The sequence below is a fragment of the Podarcis cretensis genome (assembly GCF_951804945.1).
Source record: "Podarcis cretensis genome assembly, chromosome: 17".
In the NCBI taxonomy this organism is placed as follows: Eukaryota; Metazoa; Chordata; class Lepidosauria; order Squamata; family Lacertidae; genus Podarcis; species Podarcis cretensis.
In genome coordinates, this window is record NC_137187.1 from 8,696,643 (window position 1) to 8,723,315 (window position 26,673).

General features: G+C 44.8%; 1 protein-coding gene and 1 long non-coding RNA gene across 2 annotated transcripts in view; both read left to right on the forward strand.

Annotated features, from left to right (window-relative positions):
* The window catches only part of MFHAS1 (multifunctional ROCO family signaling regulator 1), a 53,544-nt gene extending 36,846 nt beyond the window's left edge, over positions 1–16,698 (forward strand). Inside the window, exons 2-4 of the mRNA XM_079959189.1 lie at positions 6,425–6,707; positions 7,844–8,238; positions 13,622–16,698. Of these exons, the coding sequence (XP_079815315.1) occupies positions 6,425–6,555 (131 nt within the window). The 3' untranslated portion in view covers positions 6,556–6,707; positions 7,844–8,238; positions 13,622–16,698. The remainder of the gene's footprint in view (positions 1–6,424; positions 6,708–7,843; positions 8,239–13,621) is intronic.
* A 4,354-nt stretch (positions 16,699–21,052) lies between these two features.
* On the forward strand, positions 21,053–24,986 carry LOC307206105. The gene is made up of 3 exons (XR_013834277.1): positions 21,053–21,693; positions 22,409–22,463; positions 24,474–24,986. It is a non-coding gene; the product is annotated as an uncharacterized lncRNA (long non-coding RNA).
* Positions 24,987–26,673: the final 1,687 nt, after the last annotated feature.

The window sequence follows — 26,673 nt, forward strand, 5'->3', positions numbered from 1 at the left end:
CTCTCTTTCCTGCCCTGTCCCCCTGCTTTCCCTTAATGCAATGAGAGGAAAGGGAGCCAAGAGTTCCTTCTGGCAATGTGACCTTTCTTGACTTTGATCTGCAGAACATTTCTAATTCCTCTTGGACTCCACTGGGGCTTAATTTAGCAGAACAGGAAAATTGTTATTTCCCCCCCCCCCTTAAAGGACGAGTTTATATAATGCTTGGCACTGATTACTCGGGCATGTGGTAGGCTTGATAATGTGATTGGGGGAATGGTCCACAGAGAAACAAATAAGGGTGCTGCATGCTACTCAGAAATGTAATCATTGTGGTCGTCATCCCAGACGCCACTGCTGCTGCGGCTGTTATTAAACTGGTCTTAAATTGTATGTGGCGTCCGCCACCAGAACATAACATCATCTTCAGCATATAGGTCACTGACATGTCCGGATTCCCAGTTGAGAGGAGCGGCGGTATGAAAATCAAATAAGCAAACAAACTCTGGCCAAGGTGCCAAGTTTACTTTTCAGAATTGCAAGGGAAATAGAAGAAAAAATAATGCAAAAACATGGCAGAAGGAGAAGAATCTGCACCCGTGTTCTCTTCATACCACAGATTATATGTAACACTAATAGGTATAAACTACATTATGCCCAGGGACGCGGGTGGCGCTGTGGTCCAAACCACTGAGCCTCTTGGGCTTGCCGATCGGAAGGTTGGCGGTTCAAATCCCCACGACGGGGTGAGCTCCCGTTGCTCGGTCTCTGCTCCTGCCAAGCTAGCAGTTTGAAAGCGTGTCAAAGTGCAAGTAGATAAATAGATACTGCTCTGGTGGGAATGTAAACAGCGTTTCCGTGCGCTGCTATGGTTTCGCCAGAAGCAGTTTAGTCATGCTGGAAAAACTGTCTGCTGACAAATGTCGGCTCCCTTGGCCAGTAAAGTGAGATGAGCGCCACAACCCCAGAGTCGTTTGCAACTGGACTTAACTGTCAGGGGTCGTTTATTAGGCATAATATAAAGGTAGGCAGGGTTATGAGTATTCCGTGCTGCAAATATAAAAATCCTGCAAATTAGAAATGGATATCTGTGGTCTGTGCGAATTGGGAGTGGGAAAGCTATACCCCTCCAAATGTTGAGCTGCAACTCCCATCAGCCTCAGCCAGCATGAGGCAACATCTGGAGTGCCACAGGTTCCTCACCCCCAGTATAAATGATGCAGATTGGGCAGATTCGCACTATTGATTTTGCTTAATTTATTATGCATTTTAAAACTTGTTTGCGGAAATGAATCAATATATTATTCTGCTTCTGCAAGTAGGGATGAGGGTGAGTCTACTACATTAATTACGGGAAATCTTGCTCAGAGAAATGGGGGATAATCACAAACAACCCGCCCCCCCCCCTTTCATAGGACCATTTGTTATTCTCCAAGCTGTTAGTGGAGGAGTGTAGGGATATCGCGGAGTGGACAGTGAGGTCCGGAGGGAGCACACTCTCCACCAGCAGGCAGCCACAGTCTGCCTGCACGCGTGACCTTGGGGTGCAGGGAACCCCCCCCCCCTCAGACAAGCCACGGCTGTCGGAACATCGTCCCCTATGTCTGACCTTTTGCAGTCTCAGCAGTCAGCGGTGCCCTGTCTGTAACCTTTTGTCCCTGAGACCTTTGTCTCCTTCATCATACACTGTGCAAGGGGAAAATGACGCTGTGGAAAACAGGTGCCAAAATAGCTTTGTACCACCCCACAATCTCGGGACGGAAGATGTGTAAAGGTCACAGCCCAAAATGTATCTGCCTAGCTTGCATATTTGTCTCAATAAAAGGAGGCTCCACAGGAATGGTGGTAGCTCGCTCGCTCGCTTCAGACCACCTGTGCGCAGCTCACATCATGATCAACACCTGTCTTGGGCCTTCACTTCAGAGGAGAATATCAGAGACTTGGGAGAGTGGGCTGGAAAATTAAATTTCACTTTTGGGAGGGGAGACATACCTTTCGACAAAGTGGCCAGGGGGTGGGGCAGCCATCCCCCCCCCACAAATGCAATATCCTCACCTACCATTGTTCCCATTGTCCCACATTTTCAAAAGAAAGGCAGCCAAGTTGCTGAGTACAGTCAATCAGCTGCTTGAAGCTGCAGTTTATTTTTCTTTTAATTAAGAGGGAGACAGAGCTCAGAGGACCCTTGATCATCTTGTCAAAACACAAGCCTCGCCCCACCCAAAGTGATGTGACCTTCCCAACCCTGAGATTAATATGACCTTTGGAAAGGTTGTGTGTGTGCATGCGTGCGCAATTACAGAATTGTAGAGTTGGAAGCGACCACTTTCAAGCATATCTTTACATTTGCAAGGACTGGGAATTTGGGGTGTTGTTTTTAATGAAAGCTGAGTGTCGCGAGAAGCCAAGTTGTGCACCCAATACTATTTTTTGTGCTCCCCCCCCCTTTTCATTCCTGTGGGATCTTACCATCACACACACACACACACATAGCCCTGAACTCAGGCCACGTAGAGACTTCAGTGGTTTTTAAAATTTCTCTCGGCTTGTAGCTTCTCTGGGCTTCTTTGCAAAGCCAGCTTAAGTTAGTAACATAAGCAAAAACAAAAGAGAGACTGCAATGCAGAAGGGGGAGAGCAAGCCAGAGCTCCCCAGTAGGAAAGACAGATAATAAGTTCCAGTAGTGACTGTTGCATGTGGGGAAAGTTGTGGCCACATACCATGTTAATATCTATGATGTGCCACAACTGTCTCCACCCGCTTCAAGTTTTCTTTTGAGCTTTAGTCTCAACTAGGGCCAGGGCCTTTTCAGTACTGGCCCCGACTTGGTGGAACGCTCTGTCACAAGAGACTAGGGCCTTGCGGGACTTGACATCTTTCCACAGGGCCTATTCCGCCTGGCCTTTGGTTTGGACTAAGTCTGACCCTTATGTTTCTCTCCCCTTATGGTTTTGATCTATGGGCTACTTTTAAAATGAGGCTGCATTTTAAATTGTATTTTAACCTGTATTTTAAATTGTCCGTCCCCCCATTATGTTTTTATTGTAATTTTACTGGTGTTAGCCGCCCTGAGCCCGGCTCTGGCCGGGGACGGCGGGGTATAAATAACATTATTATTATTATTATTATTATTATTATTATTATTATTAAGTGTGACAGGCTCCTTTAGGATTGCATGTACTTGCCATTTTAAGGACAAATGCTCCTCACTGAACTCTTTATTCTCGCCTATTCATGGGGACGCCAAAGTGCAGGCTGTGTCTACAACCTGTTAACGTTCATATTGCCTTGGGTAAAGCATGTCCATTTTACGAGGTGGGGGGGTGGGAATTATTCAGAAGTGGCGAAATGCCATAACAAACCCTACATAAAGCTAGTTATTGCTTCATGAAACAAAATGTCACAGCAGTCTTGACAAATTAGTAATTAACTACTGGAGGGAAAATTAGGTGGAAGGATTTTCCATCCTTTGAAATCTTTAAATTGTTGTTTGCGTTCTTCAATTAAAAAAAAAAAGTTTCCACAGCCTGGAAGTTGTGGGGCTGGACGCAGGAATTGCTGAGGATGTTGTTCTGCCCTGTTTAGCACAGAACATCAGATGAAATTGTATGAACGGCAACTTCCATCCTTTAAACTAAAGAATCTTCAAACTCTGAATATTGCTGTCTTTATTGTTTTGTTCCCCCCCCCCCCTCATAACAGTGCTATTTAATGCTATTGTGTCCCACCCTTCCTCTAACAAACGCAACACAGTGTACACTGGTACCTCAGGTTAAGTACTTAATTCGTTCCGGAGGTCCGTTCTTAACCTGAAACTGTTCTTAACCTGAAGCACCACTTTAGCTAATGGGGCCTCCTGCTGCCGCCGTGCCGCCGGAGCACGATTTCTGTTCTCATCCTGAAGCAAAGTTCTTAACCTGAGGTAATATTTCTGGGTTAGCGGAGTCTGTAACCTGAAGCGTATGTAACCTGAAGTGTATGTAACCCGAGGTACCACTGTATGGCATGTTCTCCCCACCCCCACCCAACATCCCACTCCTCACTTACACCCATGACACTCTGTGATGTAAGTTAGCCAGAGAGACATTGACTGGCCCAGAAGACATCAAGTGAGATTCATGGTCAAAGCTGGGATTTGAACTCGAGTCTCCCCCACTTGACGCCTGACACATTAATTTGTATTCCCTTCTCCCTTCATTGTATTCACCAATATGGTACTTCAGGTAGTGAGCTCCATAGGTCATAGAATCATGGAACTGTAGAATTGGAAAGAGAGCACAAGGGTCATCTTGTCCAGTGCCCTACAATGCAGGAAATGTTTCCCCAACATGGGATTCAATCCCATGACTCTGAGCTATTGGGTCATTATCCCTCTTTTTCTTTGCAGGTATTATTCTGTAAGGGACGCAGGTGGCGCTGTGGGTTAAACCACAGAGCCTAGGACTTGCCGATCAGAAGGTCGGTGGTTCGAATCCCTGCAACGGGGTGAGCTCCCGTTGCTCAGTCCCTGCTCCTGCCAACCTAGCAGTTCAAAAGCACGTCAAAGTGCAAGTAGATAAATAGGTACCGCTCCGGCGGGAAGGTAAACGGCGTTTCCGTGCGCTGCTCTGGTTTGCCAGAAGCGGCTTAGTCATGCTGGCCACATGACCCCGGAAGCTGTACAGCGGCTCCCTCAGTCAATAAAGCGAGATGAGCGCCACAACCCCAGAGTCGGTCACGACTGGACCTAATGGTCAGGGGTCCCTTTACCTTTTATTATTCTATAAAGTGCCATGTACACTTGGAAGCATTGTACGCATACTGTATTCTGTTGTTATTATTAGCTGATCTAAATGTTGACTCATTATCAGCTAATAAGTCTGATTGGCTACTGTATTTTTTATATAACATTGTTTGAAATACATTTGAAAGACTTGAAGAGTTGTGTGTTAATTCTCTCCTCTTCCTGTGCCCTCTGGAGCAGATTTTGAGGGTGTACAGGTAACAACAGTGTTGGACGCAACCCAAAGAAACTAAAGAGACTCCAGAGGAGAACTGATACAACAAAAGATTTGGAATGCATTGGTGGCGCTGTGGGTAAAAGCCTCAGCGCCTAGGCCTTGCCGATCGAAAGGTCGGCGGTTCGAATCCCTGCGGCGGGGTGCGCTCCCGTCGTTCGGTCCCAGCGCCTGCCAACCTAGCAGTTCGAAAGCACCCCTGGGTGCAAGTAGATAAATAGGGACCGCTTACTAGCGGGAAGGTAAACGGCGTTTCCGTGTGCGGCTCTGGCTCTGGCTCTGGCTCTGGCCAGAGCAGCGATGTCACGCTGGCCACGTGACCCGGAAGTGTCTCCGGACAGCTCTGGCCCCCGGCCTCTTGAGTGAGATGGGCGCACCAACCCCAGAGTCTGGCAAGACTGGCCCGTACGGGCAGGGGTACCTTTACCTTTACCTTTAATGAGAGCCTACAGTTATTGGGGGTATTTAGATCAAGACCTTGAATTATTAAATATCTAAAGGAGGGAAATGTCAGGATCTGGATACCAGGCCTACCTGGGAAAACCTCCTCATCAACAATCACCTCTTCCGTCTGCATTTACTCACCTATCCCGTTACCATAGTCTCTCTCATTTATTTCCCCCTCTTGTTATCTTCCCACACCATTGAAAGGTGTTCAACAGCTCCTTAGAAACAGGCAACTGCCTTTTTTTATTTACTCTGTGTTTGCACTGAACAAACAATAATTAGAGGAGGAGAAATGGTTGCAAGCCATTAGCACAGAAAGGTCTGGGCTGAAAATAGATAATTTCCTAGGGGAAATTACAAATGTCTGATCCCTAGAAGAATTTAGGGAAAGTGCTCGCATCCAAAGGCATGTGCAATTGCAGAGGGTCTATGGAGGGCCTCTCTCGCTTTCCATGGCTCTCTTCTGACGCTGTTGAGAAGGAAGACTGAATTCAATGCACCCCTGCACTGGAACATACCTACCGGTAGGCAGGGGTTTAAAGTGTGACTGCGTGTCTGGCTCTTACCAATTCTGCTCAGGGCAGGTACAGTTTAATTCATTTATTAAAGCCTTCATTGAGTCAGAGCCCATCTACTCCTAAATCCTAATGGCAATCTCTCTTTTTCTCTGTAGCCTTTCTTTCATTAGACGCTGGGAGTGCACGCATTAAATGTTCAGATTCTAGATAAAGATCTCTAGAGTCCGTCAGTCTGGTGGTGCAGGTGATTGGAGAGGGGAAGCGATGACAGCTGCTTGCTTCTGTCTCGCTTATAATCCTTTGTCAATACAATAATTGTGCCGGGTGACATTTTTGCATTACGCTACGTCTCTTCAAGCAGTTAATGATCTCTTGAGTTGTGTTTTCCTTATCCATGCTTGGGAACTTACCTTTCTTGTGACTCGAGACCTGAAGCAAGATGTGTCGTGGCTGTCTTAACACCCTCTACCTTGTTTTCCGCAGGAGAATTGTTGAGTCAGCCCAGGCCAGAGGGAGTGACTGAGATCATCTGTCCGAAGAACGGTAACGAGCGAGTGAATGTGGCTCTGGTTTACCCCCCTACGCCGACAGTGATCAGCCCTTGTTCCAAGTAACTTCTGGAAGACACCTGCCTTTGCCCCCATATAAGGACACACCAAACACCCCTTAATCGAACAAGCCCTTCCTAAGCATTTTTGGAAATGTACAGCCCAGAGATGTTTCTGATTACTGGTGGGACCTGGACAACACAGCTTGGGAAATCAAGGTACAGCTATGTGGTTTTCCTTTAGTGAATGGGAAAGTATTTGCAAGTGTTGGGTTTTTTGTTTTTTTTAGGCTAGATCACTACAGCAAAGCTGAATTTTGGTGGAGGGTGCGTATTTTACGAGGGTTCCTTGTTTTGTTTATTTATTTATGTTGCAGAATTTACACCTTAAAAGCTTCTGTTTGTCTGTGCTTTTGAAATCCGCTTGCAACTCCTGTTCTAGGCAAACATCAACCACGGCAGAAAAAAAGCCTCACTAAGGAGCATCTCGCAGTTAGCGGCACATGGTTTATTTTTGCATGAGAACCAGCGCCCACACTGCTCTGGTGATGTGTGCATGAAAGAACTATGTCAGTAATACACAGAGCGGGCAAGTAGTGTCCAGTTTAGATTTGGGATTAAGAAATTTGCAGTTCTGCAAACTGTTTCAAAATACCCTCCAAAGCAAACGTAGGTTTGTTTGCTTCAGCTGCTCATTTCTAATAAATGTTTGTTCATTCCCATAATGTACCAGGACTTATTAAGCTGTTATTCTACAGACAACCTCCGCTGAGATTCACGGTAGATTTGCCTGTCAAATACATTTTGACACTAGCAACCTTGTACCTGGAATAGTGCAGGAATTTTAAGAAAGCAAAAAATCAGTGAAGTTTTGAAAGGTCCAGTCCACAATCTTTATTCAAAATGGTGTCCAATTATATCCAAACAGGCAGAAATGTGCTCCTTGAGCTCAGGAACCATGATGCAAAATTTGGTTGGCAGTATCTTAAGACATGTCCAGATGCATAGCAAACAAACAGCTTTCCTAAATACTTTCCTAAAAACCTTCTTGTATAACCAGGCCTCTGTCCTTTAACTGTCTGTGGCCTTCTAGAAGTGGGCGGGATGTTTTCAATGTATTTCTTTTTCCTCTTGGTTTTTTAATGAATCTATGTAGCGTCTATTATCTGTCTGTCTGGTTGTAAGTCGCTTTGGGTTGCCCCGGGCTAGATAAAGCCACAAACAAACAAACAAAGTAGTAGATGAAGATGATAGACATGTACAGATGCAGTATAAGTATATTATGGTACAGAGAAGGTGGATCCTTAGCACCATGAACCTTGAGACTTTCTGTTTTGTCTTCTTAAAACACGCAGATTAATGGGAGCAGGTGTGCTGAGAGGCTGTGCGCTGGGGTGGACACAAATCTGTAGCCTGCCTGAATTGATCCTTACCATCGACTGGGGTTGGAGTGGTGTGTTTCCAAGAACTTTGTCCAGAGGCTTATTGAAGCAAAGCATCCTCATCCCATGCTGCTCTTGGAACTTCTATACACAACAGTCTGAAAACTCTGGGTGGTTTTAATTGCTTCGTAAGCACGGAAACGAGAGCATTGTTGACTGACGGCGATGCGCTGGGATTGAGAACTCTGTGGACCTGTATTGTGCACTTGTTTGGACCCATTGGTGAATGTAAGGTTGTTCTCGGTGTGGTCGCTCTTCAGCTGTAGCTGAAAGATATATCTGCTGAAAAGGCACTGTTGGTAACTCGGGTAAGTTTTGACTTTGTCATTGTGTTCTTCAGGGCTTACTCTGGGTTTGCAAGGGCAAGGCACCTGCAGTTGGCCTTTTCTGCAGGGAAGAGACCTGCCATTCTTGCAATGAAAATATCCTTAGTTTCTCTGCTAATCTCTTGATTGCCATTAAAGCAATATGAAAGATGACTTAAGCAGTGGTGGTGTAGCATGGGTTTCCAGTGCCCGGGGCCACACAGAGTGGGGGGGGGGAGGGAAGTGGACAGAGTATGCATGCATATTCAACTGCCTAATAGCGCCACCCAGGAGATTACAGCCACAGAGATAAGAAAAGAAGAGTCATTCTGTTGTCTGGAGAGGTCACTTCCTGGTTCACACGGAGAAGCTGTTTTCAACACAGCCCAGGAATGGAAGCACACAGCTGTATGGAGTTAGCACTGGGTGTCGAAATTTTGCACCCCTAACAATTTTGCGCCTGGGACAACTGTCCCTCTCCCCCCCCCCCACTATGCCACTGGGTTTAAGGGTTGCACTTTGTTTCCAGGGCAAGTTTACATACAACATAGAAAGATCACGTGTTTATTTGCGTGTGTGAACTCTTGGAAATAATAATTGCAGGTAGAAATTGTCATGTTACCATTGTCAACTCTAAACAGTACTTTTCAGTGGAAATAGCCCATTCATGATATTAACTAAAGAGTCACGTAAGAGTCCAGGTGATAATATATGGATTTGTGAACGAGCCTGAGATAAAATATTCTGTCGGATAATGACTGGGGTCCAAAATAACCACAATTTAACTGGCTCTGGCTTTTCAGTTAATTTTTCTCTCTAGTAATGTTGGTGATTGCTTTCCTTGTTTTGCTCACAAGCTCTTGGTATTTCCTCGAGGAATACCTTTGGCTGGTCATAACATGTAAAAGGTAAAGGTAAAGGGACCCCTGACCATTAGGTCCAGTCGTGACCGATTCTGGGGTTGTGGCGCTCATCTCGCTTTATTGGCCGAGGGAGCCGGCGTACAGCTTCCGGGTCATGTGGCCAGCATGACTATGCCGCTTCTGGCGAACCAGAGCAGCGCACGGAAACACCGTTTACCTTCCCACCGGAGCGGTACCTATTTATCTACTTGCACTTTGATGTGCTTTCGAACTGCTAGGTTGGCAGGAGCTGGGACTGAGCAATGGGAGCTCACCCCGTCGCGGGGATTCGAACCGCCGACCTTCTGATCAGCAAGTCCTAGGTTCTGTGGTTTAACCCACAGCGCCACCCATTCCTTGGCAAATTCTACAGTTAGGGATAACATTGATTATTATAGTAACTCTTTAAGTAGCAACAGAACAAAAAATCTGTTCCCAAATTAACCTTCCTTAGCAAAATTAAACAACTGTCTTTTGTTTTGATACTGTCATGGCTTGCTGCTTATTACAAATATATTACTGGTTGAGTTAAAAGGGAGAAATGCATAACCATTTCATTCATTTTATTTCAAAATAGACAGAAAACCAACATATTGTTGAATGCCACATCCTCCATCTCACAGATTCCAGTATTTTAGTTAATTGTCTACCTACTAATGACTGGCTGCTTAGGTCATCAATTTAATAATAATACTATGTACAAAGGTAGGGTACAAAAATTAAAAATGAAAGGCAAGCCCTGCCCACAAACTTACAATCTAGTAAAAAGCGCACGGAAACGCCGTTTACCTTCCCACAGGAGTGGTACCTATTTATCTACTTGCACTTTGACGTGCTTTCAAACTGTTAGGTTGGCAGGAGTAGGGAATGAGCAATGGGAGCTCACCCCGTCGCGGGGATTCGAACCGCCGACCTTCTGATCGGCAAGTCCTAGGCTCTGTGGTTTAACCCACAGTGCCACCAACGTCCCTACAATCTAGTACATTTAACTAATTTTGTATACTACTGAAACTTCACTAAGCGCTTTTTGAGATAATGAAGTAAAAAAAAAAAGTAGAATTAAAGAAGCAAAAGCTATTAAGTGTTGAGAAGAAAGAGCATCCGTATGACAGCAATGCCCAAAGGAAAATGACCTCTGCACAATGCTCCTTATAGGCAGCCCCATCCATTTAAAATGTGCCACCCCTTTTGCTTAAAATTGTCACCTACTAATTAAAGCATTTGTTGATTAAGTGGGTTGGATACAACTTTACAACCCTACATATAATAATTCCTAATTATTATCTGAAACTTAGACGCTTGCTTTATAGCCAGTACAATTGAGGGCGGTGAAATGAATGCGGTGGAGAAAAATTCATTACTGTGTAATGAAATTGCTCACATGAAAGGAAAGCAAAAATGTCAGCTAAGTCTACTCAGCCTTTTTGTTCTGCGCTTGTGTGCTGATACTTATCTGGCTAGTTTAAAAAGGTAAAGGTACCCCTGCCCGTACGGGCCAGTCTTGACAGACTCTGGGGTTGTGCGCCCATCTCACTTAAGAGGCCAGGGGCCAGCGCTGTCCGGAGACACTTCCGGGTCACATGGCCAGCGTGACATCGCTGCTCTGGCCAGAGCCAGAGCCAGAGCCGCACACGGAAACGCCGTTTACCTTCCCGCTGGTAAGCGGTCCCTATTTATCTACTTGCACCCGGAGGTGCTTTCGAACTGCTAGGTTGGCAGGCGCTGCGACCGAGCAGCGGGAGCGCACCCCGCCGCAGGGATTCGAACCGCCGACCTTTCGATCGGCAAGCCCTAGGCGCTGATCTGGCTAGTTTAGCTGCAAGCTTAGTTTGTCTTGTTAGCCTGGTATAGGTCTGGGGATCAGAAACCTTTGTTGTCTGCAGACAGAAGTGGACCTCTTTTGTCCTCGAGCATAATTTAAATGCTTCGTATATCCTGGCTTCGTTTGTGGGGAGGGCGGTGGAGCTGGCAGGTGAGTTGGGGAGAAAATTCTCACTAATAAATGCTTGACATCAATTCACCGAAATGCAACAAATGCAGATTTCGCTGCTTAGTTTTGCTTGTTGAAGAATAACCGTGCCCTTTCTCTAAGCATGTACTTGCACATACTGATGAATCATGTGGTTCTCGCCCATAACAATGGTAAAATTGCACCCTGCCCTTCTGCCTTTAAAAAGATTCTACGGTAGATTAAAGTGCATATAAAGTCACACGAACATAATCTGCTAAATCCAATCAAATATAAAACCAACACACTAATATCACATAGCATCAAGAAGAAGAAGTAATATTTGTATATAAATTGCATCCCTCCCTCCTTCATAAATTATTTGGAACAGAAATACTTACTGTATTTTTTGCTCTCTGAGACTCACTTTTCCCCTCCTAAAAAGTAAGGGGAAATGTGTGTGCGTCTTATGGAGCGAATGCAGGCTGCGCAGCTATCCCAGAAGCCAGAACAGCAAGAGGGATTGCTGCTTTCACTGCACAGAGATCCCTCTTGCTGTTCTGGCTTTTTGAGATTCAGAATATATTTTTTCTTGTTTTCCTCCTCCAAAAACTAGGTGCATCTTGTGGTCTGGTGCATCTTATAGAGCGAAAAATACGGTAAATTGATTTCCTGAAGCAGAGGGAAATGGGTGACAGGAGAGCAGGGCTGGGGGATCTTTGGCCCACCAGATATTTGCTGAACTGCAACTCCCATTAGTTCAGAAAGCATGGCAAATGGACGGGGAAGATGGGAGTTGCAGTTCAGCAACATTTGGAGCACCACAGGCTCACCATATCTGCCGATACATGACGGTTGGGTGGTCATCTGTCATGTGTGATCTAGTTGAGATTCCTTCATTGCAGGGGTTTGGACTAGATTACCCTTGGGATCCCTTCCAACTCTACGATCTGGTGAGCAGGAGTGGGGACAAATCTGTATCCCAGTTTGTGAGCTTCAGCTAGCCACAAACTACATGCTTCTTATTCAAGTATCTTCAACTGTATGAACAGTCTTTCCCCTATTAAAAAACAAGCTCTTGTCTTCAGTTTAATCTGAAGGGAACAATCTCTTCCTGCACAAATTATGTTTGCTTTGGAGGCGAATTTGAAGGCTGGCTTCCATCTGCTTGCTGTCTTCAATGTGTTGGAGGCAGCAGGGAGGGAGGGAGTTGAGTAAATCTCAGCAAGGCAGAGTTATAACACCACAAAATCTGGATAAGAAGGTCTGGATCAGGGATCAGCTGGATATTGATTATAAGCTCCTAAAAGCCCCTTGAGCTTCTTTGGAGAAAGGAAAATGCTTGCTATGGAATGTAGGCTAGTTGCTCTTCAGACAAGAAGCGTTCTTCCTTCCTCCTGTTGGTTGGGTTCTGTTTGGCCGTCCTTTAGAGGCCTGGGGAGAAAACGATGACTTCTTCTCTTTTTGCTGCTTCGCTGAGAATAGTCTTTATTGGGCCCTCTGTCAGTTTTGGTCGGAACTTCCTTGAGTCAGCAGCTCAGCACTAACAAGACTGCTGAGCTATGTGGAAATCCAGGAAACACTGGTTACCAAGATACTAGAAACTAGATATGTGAGTGGTTTACTAAAGGACTTGGGTCATCCCAGGCCTGGCAGAGAATGCATCACTATCTACCAGCAGCAAGTGAGTTGCACTCCAGCTACTGATAACCAGCCACAAACAGGCGGAAGAGTATTACAGGGCTTATTTTAAAACTCAAGATGGACAACCCTACGCACCCTTAGCTGAGATGCAAGTGGGATCTGTGAGCATTATCTGAGAATGCTGAAAACAAAAAAGTGGTTTTGGAGAGGTGTGTGTGTGTGTGTTTTGAATTGGTTTTACATCTCCTTAACACTGTTTTATAGGAACTGTAGTAGGGTTTTTTTCCCCAAGTCTTCCTGGTAACTTCCCAAGTTTGAACAAATGGGGACATTAGCCTTGTCTGCTGGATAGACCCCCTAATTTCTTTGAGAAGTATAATGTGAGAAGTTTTGCTCTTAAAAGGCAATGCTCTGCTTATCACAATCAGAGCCGTCTTTCCCATAGGGCTTAGTGGTGCGTTGCGCCAGGGTGTCGGCCTCTCAGGGGCGCCCCAGCAAGTGGGGGAGCTGTGCGGCTTTCCTGGCGGCCTCCCCTTTCCCTGCACGCCTGCCAGCTGCGCCCCGCCAACCATAAGGCTGGCGGGCGCGCAGTTTCCCTCCCAAGCCTCTGCAAGGATCGCTCTTCTCCCGAGGAGGCTTGGGAAGGGCGCCACTTCACTCCCAAGCCTCTGTGGGGATCACTCTCCCACAGCGGCATGGGGGAGAGTTGCGCCCCCCCCCCATGGCTGGCAGTGCGCAGCTACGGCCACCCCAACACTATCTGTGGTAATTTGGGGGCTCTGGGCACCCCAGCCCCACATCTGCTAAAGACAGCCCTAATGACAATTATGAATATGTGGAATATTTATGACTTGCTTCTTGTATATAAACCTCCTCTTGTTCTTTCTTTTAGTTTCCCCATAGGAAGAAATTAATAAATCTGTGGCTGTAATGTGCTGTGGAAAAGGACGCAAAATCAAAACTGGAAAATACCTCTTCAGATGGATGCTTTCCCAGGGACTGAGCATATAACTTAACCCCAGAAGTGAAATGGTTTTTGAAGTAATATATTAAGTTGCAGATGAATGGTGGACTAAAGGATTCATCACTCGACCCTCAGCCTCAGGATCATTCTCTAGCGATGAGCTGCTTGCCAACAGAGTAGGATGAAAAACTTCTCAGGGATTATGTTCAATGTGCAGTTTAAAAGCCGCAGCTGCCGTTGATGACAGCAGTATCGGGGGCACTCTGTTTCCAAGTCTGTCAAATGTGAAAGAAAATCACTGCTGAAGTTCACTGCTGTTCAGCAATTTGTGTGTTGTTTTTTTAAGTGTTAATCTTTATTTTTCTAAGTTTTTAATTATCTATGCAGTTTAGAATTAATTTGACACTGGGTACAAAGGTCAGCGTGGAGATTGTGCTAAATCAGTTGCTGGGTTCTGGATGTGATGTCAAAACAATGCATGTAGGTCTCTATTGTTTAAACACCTGGTTTGTGCACACACACACACACATCACGCACACACACAGACACACAAAGACACAATCTTCAATTTCACCGCAGTTTCATGGTAAAATCCACCTAAATAAACACTAGCACGGATTCTTCTGGGAATGCCTCTGCCTCCACACAACAGAAGCTGTACTTGAAAGAAGCAAATGTGGTTTTGAGTTTTCTCCCTCTTGTGAGTGGAACATGTCAACGTGGTGGAGAGGGGGAAGACAGCTTGAGTTAAACTTTATTTGTGGAGTATCCAGTTGAGTGGACAGCCATGTAGTAAGCCAGGAATCCTTCATCCCTAAACAATGCCAAGAATAATTGAATTGAGGCAGAAATGATTGACAAGGAGCAAAGAGCAGCGTGGAGATGGACAACACACCTCAGTCCTCCAGCCACTTGGGAGCCTAGAGAAAGCAATTCAACTCTTGGTGACAATGTGCCACAAAGATTGGGCTTTATTGCTAGACCCTGTTTGCCTCCGGTGTATTGAAATTAAGCACTTGGAATACCAGCAGCTAAAATGCAGCTCATGTTGCAATGAAGTTGACCACCTCAGTTCCAGAATTTTCTTTTCTCGACTATGGATCACGCTGGCTTTTTTCATAATGTCCATCATGCTGGGGTGAGGATTGGTGGTAGTGTCCTACGAAACGTGGTTTGTTTTCAAAAGAATGTATTAGTCTGGGGCCCACTCTAAACATTGCCTGAGTTATGTATAGTTATGGCACTACACTTTAAGCCATTCTGATAATGGTAGCGCCTCCTGCCCATATGGTTAGAGCAGCATTTGTGCCACATTTGCTACATTAGGAAACTGAATTATGACACCACCACCCAAACCTACAGCACAGTCTACCTTCAGCGCATCGATGGAAGCTTTTGGTGTTACTGGAATGGTTCAGGAAAGCCACAGAGCAGAGGAAACCACACTACTCAGACCTCAAGATTATTCCCTTGTTTGAAGAATGCAGCCAACAATCTGTAATATCCACTCTTTACAAGTAAACATCACATTTTAAAAAATGTAGGGGCATTTTAACATGTAACTTTGAGGTGGATTTCCATGGGGAAATCATAAAAACAGCTGTTGAATTTTAAGTTTAGCTGAGGGAAAGATATACCTCGTTTGAAAAGTGGTTGAAAAGGAGACATTAATCAACAAATGTGTCTGGTGTTACGAGTGAGCTTTTGAATCCCAGTGGCTAATTTTTGTCGGTGTGTGTTGAAAGATGTCCCCCCCCCCCCCCCCGCTTCAGAGTCACTCCATTCAACAACTGTTGGGTACAAGAAGGTTAACTGGGGGATTAACTGCAGTTTTCTGTTGTATTTTGGGTTTTGTGGGCCATTTCAGGTCTAGTGTGAATTCAAGTGGAACATTCCCAGATCTTAATTACCTTAGCGCATCAGGGGCATGTGCTAAGGAGATGTTCACAAGCAGATTTCGGTGCCACATCACCTAGTAAAATAGTTTGGGCTTCAGAAATGTATTGTTTCGGTTTGCCTTAAGTAGGCTTGAGCCAAACTTGGTCATTCTGTGGGAAAGTGCCAAAACAGCAGTGCTTAACCAGGCTTCAGCACCACTGAATTTCTGGCAAATACTAGTTGAGATGAGTTTTCTAAGTGTACCTTCATTCTTCAGTGCAACTTTCTAGGTAGCTCTGACTTCTGTAAGGAGGAGCACAACTTGACATGAGTTTTCCCTCTCAAGGCCAAAATGAAGGGGTTTTTTGCACCTGTTAAAGTAGATCTTTGCCAGCAATGGGAGATTGACTCTTTCCTGATGTCAGCCTAAACATGAGTGGTGTTTAGTCAGTCTTGTTTTTCAGGCTATTTGCTAAAAATGCTCAGCAACATTGCACTGGAGCGGCTGAGGCGAAACACTTGCTGCGGTTGTCTGAGAACTTTTAAGAGCAAATATAATTTTTTAAAAATCATTTTTTGCTATGCAGGACATTTCAATACAGACACTGCAGCCAGACAAAAGATATTTTGGCTGGCAGAGTGTCTTGACAAGATCCTGTTGTGGTAGTATCGGCGGAAGACTTTTCTGGGAAGAGAGTGAGGTTTTGCTCTGTGAGGCACAAAAAAATCAATCAAGCTATTCCTCTTAAAACTGCTGGAGAATTGCCCTTGGAATCAGTCACGTTTTCTATTCCTAGGTTCCATGACAGGAAAAGCTGTTTCCTGGATATGCACCGCAGTGCTGCCAAAGAAAACGTGTGCTGTTTTTAATTCCTCAAAAGATTCTCTTCTCTTTGACCCATCTTTGATTCACTTCTGGAAGGCCAAAAAAAAGGGGTGTTTGGTGTAACATGGGTGGTGATTGTTCAGCAAGGGGCATGGGGGGGCGGCTATACTTATAGCTTATCTGTTAATTCTCCATATTACAGCACAGACTTCTTCTTTTTTACAAGAAAAAAGAAAAAAAAGAAGAAAAAATATTCTCACCAAGACGAAAACCTGAGAATAAAAGTAATATTACAACTTGAGTTTTCTCTGACTATTTATTGACAGAACTGTAATTTGTATTTTTGCCTGTGCAGGCCACTAATAAATAAGTTGAAGCAGGCTTCTTTTTCCCCGCTTTCCAAATTTGCATTGCCAAATGTGAACAGCAGTACTTTTTATTAATTAAGGAAGGTTTACAGATGGCTTAATTGTAAAACTCTTAGGCAGTGTGCACAATAAAATTAGAATAAAATGACCAGTACCATCATACCTTTAAAAGGTAAAGGTACCCCTGCCCGTACGGGCCAGTCTTGCCAGACTCTAGGGTTGTGCGCTCATCTCACTCTATAGGCCGGGAGCCAGCGCTGTCCGCAGACACTTCCGGGTCACGTGGCCAGCGTGACAAGCTGCATCTGGCGAGCCAGCGCAGCACATGGAACGCCGTTTACCTTCCCACTGGTAAGCGGTCCCTATAATATACTTGCACCCAGGGGTGCTTTCAAACTGCTAGGTTGGCAGGCGCTGGGACCGAACGACGGGAGCGCACCCCGCCGCGGGGATTTGAACCGCCGACCATGCGATCGGCAGGTCCTAGGTACTGAGGTTTTACCCACAGCACCACCTGCGTCCCCCTTTACTGGGGAATAATACCTTTACTGGGGGATTAATTTAAAAGCCACAGTAGTAAGCAAGCTTTTGACTTCAAGCTGGACTCTTGTTTTGGCCGCACGTTAACCAAAAGAAATGATGGCCATGATGCAAAGTATGCTGTTGGAATGCCTGAGGCGTTGTGGAGATTTGCACTAGTTTAGGTTGTACTCTGTGCAGAAAGATCGCAGATTGCAGCAAAAGTCCTGCCAGGGCAAAGAAGCAGTGGCTGAAATTCCCTTTGAAAATACAAAAACCAGCAATGATTCAGATGTCTCTCTAGGAAGACACATATGGAAAATGTAATTTTGTAGGAAGTGGTCGCTACTGAACTTTAGAGTAGATAGCTGCCCTTTAATTGCATTCTAGATATCAAGGTTTTCCTTGTTGCCTACAGGAAGTGATGGGACAAATCCAGAACGGAAAAATTAATTTTGTGGAGGCAAACATCCACATTACAAAACGTGGTGTTCAAGAGACTTCCACAAGTAAATCTGAGGCGAAGGCCTCCACTGAATAATGAGAGACAGTTTGGATCTTCCTAATGTTGGAGAAATGCCCTGCTACTACTGTTTTTGGCTTGCATAAATGTGAATCCAAATCGCAGTGCTGTTGCATGCATCCCTTCCACGAGATTCCCAAATACCATCATATGCCCTCCAGATTTTTTGTGATCAGAGCCTTATGCAGACAACCCTGTCGGTTTGGACAGGAAAGATGGAATTAAATTCCCTACAATGCAGATCTTCTACAAACTGATGAAAAACATGACCCCAAGCAATACTAACGTACATTTTTTAAAGAAGCATCTAGTGGGAAGGCTATTATATTTATGGGTTATAAATTGACGGTGATATAAAAAAAAAAACAAGCAGGGTTTTTCTGCATTATACAGCAAAGTGTATAAAGTCGCTACACTCTTAACCTTTCTAAAATACAAGCTTTTTGTGTTTTATGAACTGATTATACCTTTGCACCTCAAGAGAAAATCTCTGATTCCACACCAGCCAATAACTGCTAAAATCTCTTCAGCTATTTGAGGTCATTTTAGCAAATGACATTGGCAATCATGGTTGCCTTGGCAAAGTAAAAACCTGTTGCTAGAGAAACCAGACATGTCATTGTTCACCTGGTTTTATCTCTTTGTAAACTAGACTCCTGTCCGTCAATGGCATTTTTATCACTGTTTATATTTCTCTTTCTCACTGCTGAAGTTGGCGGTTCGAATCCCCGCGACGGGGTGAGCTCCCGTTGCTCGGTCCCTGCTCCTGCCAACCTAGCAGTTCGAAAGCACGTCAAAGTGCAAGTAGATAAATAGGTACCACTCCGGCGGGAAGGTAAACGGCATTTCCGTGTGCTGCTCTGGTTCGCCAGAAGCGGCTTAGTCATGCTGGCCACATGACCCGGAAGCTGTCTGCCGGCTCCCTCGGCCAATAAAGCGAGATGAGCGCCGCAACCCCAGAGTCACTCACGACTGGACCTAATGGTCAGGGGTCCCTTTACCTTTTAATCTAGGCTCCTGTCCGTCAATGGCATTTTTATCACTGTTTATATTTCTCTTTCTCACTGCTGAAGAGGTTACCAGCTAGAATTGATGTTTCAAGAGAACAGACAAGTTCATGGATGAGAAGGCTAAGAATGGTTACCAGCCATGATGGCTATGTTCTGCCCCCACCGTTAAATGCTGTTGCACTCAGGTCCTGACTTGCCAGAGGCATTTGGTTGACCCCATAAGAACAGAGTGCTGTACAATATAGGTCCATTTGTTGTTGTTTAGTCGTTTAGTCGTGCCCGACTCTTCAAGACCCCGTGGACCAGAGCACGCCAGGCACTCCTGTCTTCCACTGCCTCCCGCAGTTTGGTCAAACTCATGCTGGTAGCTTCGAGAACACTGTCCAACCATCTCGTCCTCTGTCGTCCCCTTCTCCTTGTGATCTCCATCTTTCCCAACATCAGGGTCTTTTCCAGGGAGTCTTCCCTTCTCATGAGGTGGCCAAAGTATTGGAGTCTCAGCTTCACGATCTGTCCTTCCAGTGAGCACTCAGGGCTGATTTCCTTCAGAATGGATAGGTTTGATCTTCTTGCAGTCCATGGGACTCTCAAGAGTCTCCTCCAGCACCATAATTCAAAAGCATCAATTCTTCGGTGATCAGCCTTTATGGTCCAGCTCTCACTTCCATACATCACTACTGGGAAAACCATAGCTTTTACTATATGGACCTTTGTTGGCAAGGTGATGTATCTGCTTTTTAAGATGCTGTCTAGGTTTGTCATAGGCCCATTACCTTGACCCAACTGCAAGGCTCTCTCCATGTTCTTATAAGAGTTCTGGGGCCCAATCAACAAATTTCTTGCTGAGCAGCAATTTCCCCTCCCCACAGCAAACCCACCCAGAAAAAATTCTGGCATTTTCCAGAAGGCCTGGAGGAGCAGTTAAGACTGAGAGATGCTGCAGGCAGAGGAGGACGACAGCCTGAGCCACAAACCATGAATCAGAAAGTTCCCATTTCTTCCATGACCTCCCTAGGTGACTTTAGGCAAACCATTCCCCCTCAGCCCAACCCCGCTTGCAAAAACACACAGTCACTCGGCTTTTTGCTCAGATACTGGAAGGGAGTCAAGTTATGAGGCAGGTGGTGCTTTTCTCAAAAGGAAAATAATTGGATTGCTCCAGTAAGCTTGCACATTAAGCACTGAAATAATTCTGCTCCTGAAGGAAAGGAGCACAGGGCAGTGCATGTAAATACCCCGCTGGGAATGTTTTGAGGAGGTTCTTAATACGTTTTACAAGGAAAAGAAAACATGAGAAGACATTCATTCGCAGCATTTTTCTAACATTTCTGTCAGCCAAAACAGTTCTTGCCTTACTATTTGCAGCAGGTATGCATATTCCAAGTTTGGCAGGACACTGGTGTTAAGTTGTGGGTGGACTTATCAGACGACACAGCGATTCTTCAAGCAGCTCTTGTTTATTCTCAGGCTAGAACAGAACTGAACTGAAGGGTTCAGTCAGCCTGCTTATATAGAGCTCCACTAGAACGCAACAGTAACCATTTTCTGTAACTAGCCAATCACTGAATGTCACTTTCAATCCCTTATTTGCATATGTGGACCTGAACTATCTACAGTATCCCCCCGCTGGCCCAGGGTGAGAACTTCAGTACATAACACCTGGCAACTAGACAGTGGCGGTAGTGGAGAAACAAATGGTTATTTCCCCTTGTCTTTTCAGGACAACTGACAGTTGTAGCAGTGTTGTTCCTAGAAGGGTGGGGAAAGCTGGTTCCCAGCAGCTGTGGGTTTTCCAAAGCCAGCATACATTCACATGCATATAGGTTACCTAAAGCCTTCCATTCACCTACTGCTGTAAAAGTGGGTGGTGTAGTAAACATTTTCCAGCAGAAGCTTAATATCTTATCAGGTGATGGATTATTAGCCTTCTCCCTTTCCCACTGGCAAGTTTGGTTAAGGGGTTTATTCCAACACACAATTCCCCTCGTGGGCACATCTTCCGCCTACATGCTACACAGAACAGGATTTGATTCTGCTTGTGTAAACTGGCTCTAATAACTACTTGTGAAGGGAGATACGATCTTCTACACAATGCCTGCAAGGGATCGAAGTGTTTAAAGAAATAAAATAAGGGCTGCGGGGAGAGGAGGGGAGATGAGTTTGCCTATACTTGTTGCCATGGGCACCATTATCACTGGATTCCATTCCTTGTGTAATGTCAAGAATGTGCTTTATTTCTTAACTCGCGCTCCACAATTACAAGCAGATGCAGAGACAGATTAGCCAATCGAAGAAGTGCTACTATCTTCTTGATTTGCCACTGCCATGAACTGTTTTAGGAACGCACATGAGCAAATGTAACGAGGATTCCCATAGGACATTATCTCTTGAGAACGAAAAATAAAACGCAGGGTTTCCTTCTGTGCAGTGAAGTTTAGAAGAGTTAAAATAACGGATTTAGCTTCCTTGGTAGCTGAAGATTTTTGGACTGAAAAATGCTTGCTCTCTCTCTCTGTGTGTGTGTGTGTGTTGCTTGCAAGCGAGTCACTGTTTCCTTGGCTACCACAACAAACAAGGCCACAAGCAGGCACTGGAGCCAGAAGAAAGATAAACTCTAAACTCTACTTGGCAATTCCAAAGAGTGCGGAAAGAGCACCAGGAAGAAAAATTAGAAAACATCAAGGTATTTGGTATGGACAGATCTAGCTGAGACATTTCTGTTTCTTTACCATCTCCAATGAGGAAACCATGCCTATTTCTTCAGGGGCTCAGGGACAGGTTGGATTTGGAGTCGACACATCCATTCAATGGCATCCCAAAGGAGATCAAACACTCTGTATGCCACTATCTTTCAAGGTCGACTCCTATCGCCAGAGGTAAGCGTCCGCTTGTTGTGCCTGGGAAATATTTCGCCCCAGACTAAAATGGCACTTGATTAAAAAGTGCTTTGAAATGAGTGTCTTAATGAATAAGTTGCTGTCATTTGTCACTTACGAAGCTCCTAAATATTTATAGGTGCTGTACGGAAATTAAAGGACAGGACAGTCCCTGCCTGCAGGCACTCAATCTAAAAGTCAAGGAGAGACTAGAGGAGACAAGAATAGGGAGGGAAGAGTGAAGTAAACGAGTCCAGGCACTAATTATTGAAGTTACATCATCTCAGCAGTATCATCTGTCCTGGACATGTGGGCCTCCCTCTCTTTTAAGCACACACACAATCCAGCAGTCCTTACAAGTTTCCTGACGGATGGCTTCTCTTCAGTTTTGCAGTCTCAGAAAAACTGGCAGCTGGAACCCAGTGTACTTTCTGACAGGGAAGGAAGAAGGGCTTTTATTGCATATGCTCCTTTTCTAGCCTACGGATGGGGGCCGTGTTGGTCTCCATATTGCCACAATGTTCTCCTTTGAGAGCCAGGGTGCCGTCTCTTGGTCCTCAGGTTGGTGGCAGAGCCTATGGTGCCCTTGCCTTCAGTTCAGAGTGGTGCCACACCAAGTTACCACTAGAACGTACAGAGCAAAACTAGAACGAGGCATTAAATGACATTGCAGGCTAAATGCAAAATCTGTGCTCCGTGTTCACGTTTTCTGCAGATACTTACGCTGCCACCCTGAAGCCAAAACCAGATGTTTCACTCAGGACTCAGAAGTAAGTGGCACTCTTTGAGAAGAAAAATGATTGGTTTAACATTTCCTTTGAAAACCTTTTATTATAAATGTTAAGAAGTACAGTAATGCATGAGCAATTCTCCATACCCGGAATGTGCTGCATTGCTTGCCCTCTGGTGGCAAGAAGGGGGGAAATATTAAGAGCAGGAAGTGGCCTGAATATGCTCATTTTAAAACGTACATAAATTGTTTCAGACTCTCTTTGCAGTTCACAGCCATTTCATCTATGTTTATACTTTCTCTGTTTAATATTTCATACACACAATAGCCAACTGAGGAAAACACTTAATAAATCTGATGAAGCAAAGTGAAAACACACATACACACACACACACACAGAGGCCAGTTTCTGATTTAAGATTACTGCTCTTCCTACCCATTGCTAGATTGTTATCTAGTTAATGCACTACAAAGTGGGGATCCTCAGGCCCAGGAGCCAAAAGTGACCCTCAAGATTATCCCTGGGCCATGCCCCATTTCCCCATATCTTAATACCTTTTCTCCCCATAAGCCCCAGTCACCCACTACTGTACTTGTTAACCTGATTCTACGTCCTCCTTGGGTGCTTTTACCTGGCTAGAATGCATCTTGTATGCATCCTGTTAGCCTGGAGGATTTTTTTGGTGTGTGTGTTCATGCAAATATGCATAAAAACCTCTGGCTTTTGCATGGCTAGAATTTATCTTACTTCTCAGTTCTGTTGCCTCTGACCCCAGCCACCACTGGCAGAAGGTAACCCACAAGGGAATGTGACCTACTGAGCTAAAAAACACTCCCCACCGTGTTCTAGCTCCGCCTTACAATTCCTATTCTTTGCCCACTTTATCTTTTATTTACTATTTTATTATTATGTTGTACATTACTTTTGGGGGACAAATTGGCCCATGGTGACCTCACTGAAGGCTGCATCTCAAAGTTGATGTGGCAAAAACTTTCTTTTTATAGGACACATTTTGATGAGACAAGGTGGTGACACAAAAACCTTTTGTCATAGCACCCGCAGGAGCAGCCAGTAATGCATATTTAAATCTAAAAATGGGAGGATGTGTGGAACCTTGAGTAATCAGAGAAAGCACCTCTTGAAATCACAGCAAAAAAAATCTACATATTATTTTTAAAATTACAACATTTTGGAAGGGCCCTTGGGGTATCACAAAAAACTGTCCCCATGGTATTACAGCAGGGGACCTATAGAATAAATCAATATCTTCAACCAACCAACCAACCAACCAACCTGAAAGATCCTTTCAAATTAGGAAAAAGGACTTGCAGGCCACAAAACACTCCAAGGGTGTCAGATACGGCTCACATGCTGTGGCTTAGCCATTAAGTTTTAAAACACTCATTTTCCTTAAGGTTTTTTCCAACGCAGGCACAAAGCCACAGCCTGCCTGCGGGAAACCACTTTCTCCAAAGCAGGGGTCAGCAAACTTTTCTAGCAGGGGGCCGGTTCACTGTCCCTCAGACCTTGCGGGAGGCCGGACCATATTTGGGGTGGGGGGTGGGGTGGGGAATGAACAAATTCCTTTGCCCCACAAATAACCCAGAGATTCATTCTAAATAAAAGCACACATTCTATTCTTGTAAAAACACCAGGCAGGCCCCACAAATAACCCAGAGATGCATTTTAAATAAAAGGACACATTCTACTAAAAACACACTGATTCCCGGACCGTCCGCAGGCCGGATTTAGAAGGTGATTGGGCCAGATCCGGCCCCTGGGCCTTAGTTTGCCTACTCATGCTCCAAAGGGACTATCAAAAGGAGCATCATTGATATATTAGGAAAAATACCTACATTCACCCACTTATTCGAAGAAGCCTTCCAACTGCTAGAGGATGTTAATGTCCAGCAATGCAAAAATTCTTGGTTGATAAATATCAACATGGTAACATGCATTCATTTAAATTTTATGGATCTGTTAAAGAGCAGATCAGTAGACACACTTATTTTCAAGGAAGTCATAACAAATTATGTAACTTCTCAACAGGTGAAGAGACAGGGCGAAAAAAATCATCCAGGATATGCAGCACTCCAAAGTGGAAACAGTTTAACCACTACAGCTACCAAAAGTACATTGCTTACCAGTGCAAAAACTGAAGAGACAAGCTACAGAAGGAAAGATGACATTTCCAGATTCTCGCTTTGTACCCTACTATAATTATGAGAATATAATGAAACAGAACTATATTTGATATTACCATTTATTAAAAATGGAGATAAAAAAGAAGCAGTGCCATACGTGGAAAGCTCTCCTAGGTAGCTATAGGTTTTCTGAATTTGTACACAAAAGATCAGCAATCCTCTTGTGTGGACAGCATGACAGTACTAAAGGAGTATTGGCATGATGTAAGAAATGTAAACAAACAGTTCTGCTTGGTCTTCATACAGTGGACGCTCAGGTTGCGAACGTGATCCGTGCAGGAAGCACATTCACAACCCACAGCGTTTTCAACCCGCAGCACCGCATCTGCGCACACACGGGTCACAAGTTGGCGTTTCTGTGCATGTGCAAAGCACAATTTAGTGCTTCTGCGCATGCACCAAACCCAAAAGTAACCCGTTCTGGTACTTCCGGGTTCGGTGCAGTGCGCAACATGAAAACACGCAACCTGAAGTGTCTGTAACTGTGATGTACTGAGTCGAATAGGATCCAAAATGCAGCAGTCTGATTGGTCGTAGAACAATAGAATTCAGAATGCAGCAGTCTAATTGGCCCAATAACAATAGGATTCAGAATGCAGCAGTCTGATTGGTCCTAGAACAATGCAGCAGTATGATTGGTCCGCAGGAGCCACCCAATCCAGCCACGGATGAAAGTGAATTCACAACCTGATTGGCCTACAGGAGAATCCCGGAATTAGCCAATCACGTGCAGCACATTGTGTAAATAATGTATATAAAGCAGACATTCTGGGGGAACATTCATTCCTCCTCACTACTATGAGCTGAATAAAGAGCATGACTCTGAGTATTGTTGTTGTTTAGTCGTTTAGTCGTGTCCGACTCTTCGTGACCCCATGGACCAGAGAACGCCAGGCACTCCTGTCCTCCACTGCCCCATGCAGCTTGGTCAGACTCATGCTGGTAACCTCGAAAACACTATCCAACCATCTCGTCCTCTGTCGCCCCCTTCTCCTTGTGCCCTCCATCTTTCCCAGCATCAGGGTCTTCTCCAGGGAGTCTTCTCTTCTCATGAGGTGGCCAAAGTACTGGAGCCTCAGCTTCACAATCTGTCCTTCCAGTGAGCACTCAGGGCTGATTTCCTTCAGAATGGAGAGGTTTGATCTTCTTGCAGTCCATGGGACTCTCAAGAGTCTCCTCCAGCACCATAATTCAAAAGCATCAATTCTTCGGCGATCAGCCTTCTTTATGGTCCAGCTCTCACTTCCATACATCACTACTGGGAAAACCATAGCTTTAACTATACGGACCTTTGTTGGCAAGGTGATGTCTCTACTTCTCAAGATGCTGTCTAGGCCTGTCATTGCCCTTCTCCCAAGAAGCAGGCGTCTTTTAATTTTGTGGCTGCTGTCACCATCTGCAGTGATCATGGAGCCCAAGAAAGTAAAATCTCTCACTGCCTCCATTTCTTCCCCTTCTATTTGCCAGGAGGTGATGGGACCAGTAGCCATGATCTTCGTTTTTTTGATGTTGAGCTTCAGACCATATTTTGCACTCTCCTCTTTCACCCTCAACAAAAGGTTCTTTAATTGCTCCTCACTTTCTGCCATCAAGGTTGTGTCATCTGCATATCTGAGGTTGTTGATATTTCTTCCGGCAATCTTAATTCCAGCTTGGGATTCATCCAGCCCAGCCTTTCGCATGATGCATTCTGCATATAAATTAAATAAGCAGGGAGACAAAATACAGCCTTGTCGTACTCCTTTTCCAATTTTGAACCAATCAGTTGTTCCATATCCAGTTCTAACTGTAGCTTCTTGTCCCACATAGAGATTTCTCAGGAGACAGATGAGGTGATCAGGCACTCCCATTTCTTTAAGAACTTGCCATAGTTTGCCATGGTCGACACAGTCAAAGGCTTTTGCATAGTCAGGAAGCAGAGGTATGACTGTACTGGCTGTTATTAAGGATTTTGGGCACCAAGTTTTGGAGAGGAAGTAAAATTAATAAAGATATATTCGATGTATATATTTTAATTGGTATTTTCGTATAAATATTGGTTTTAT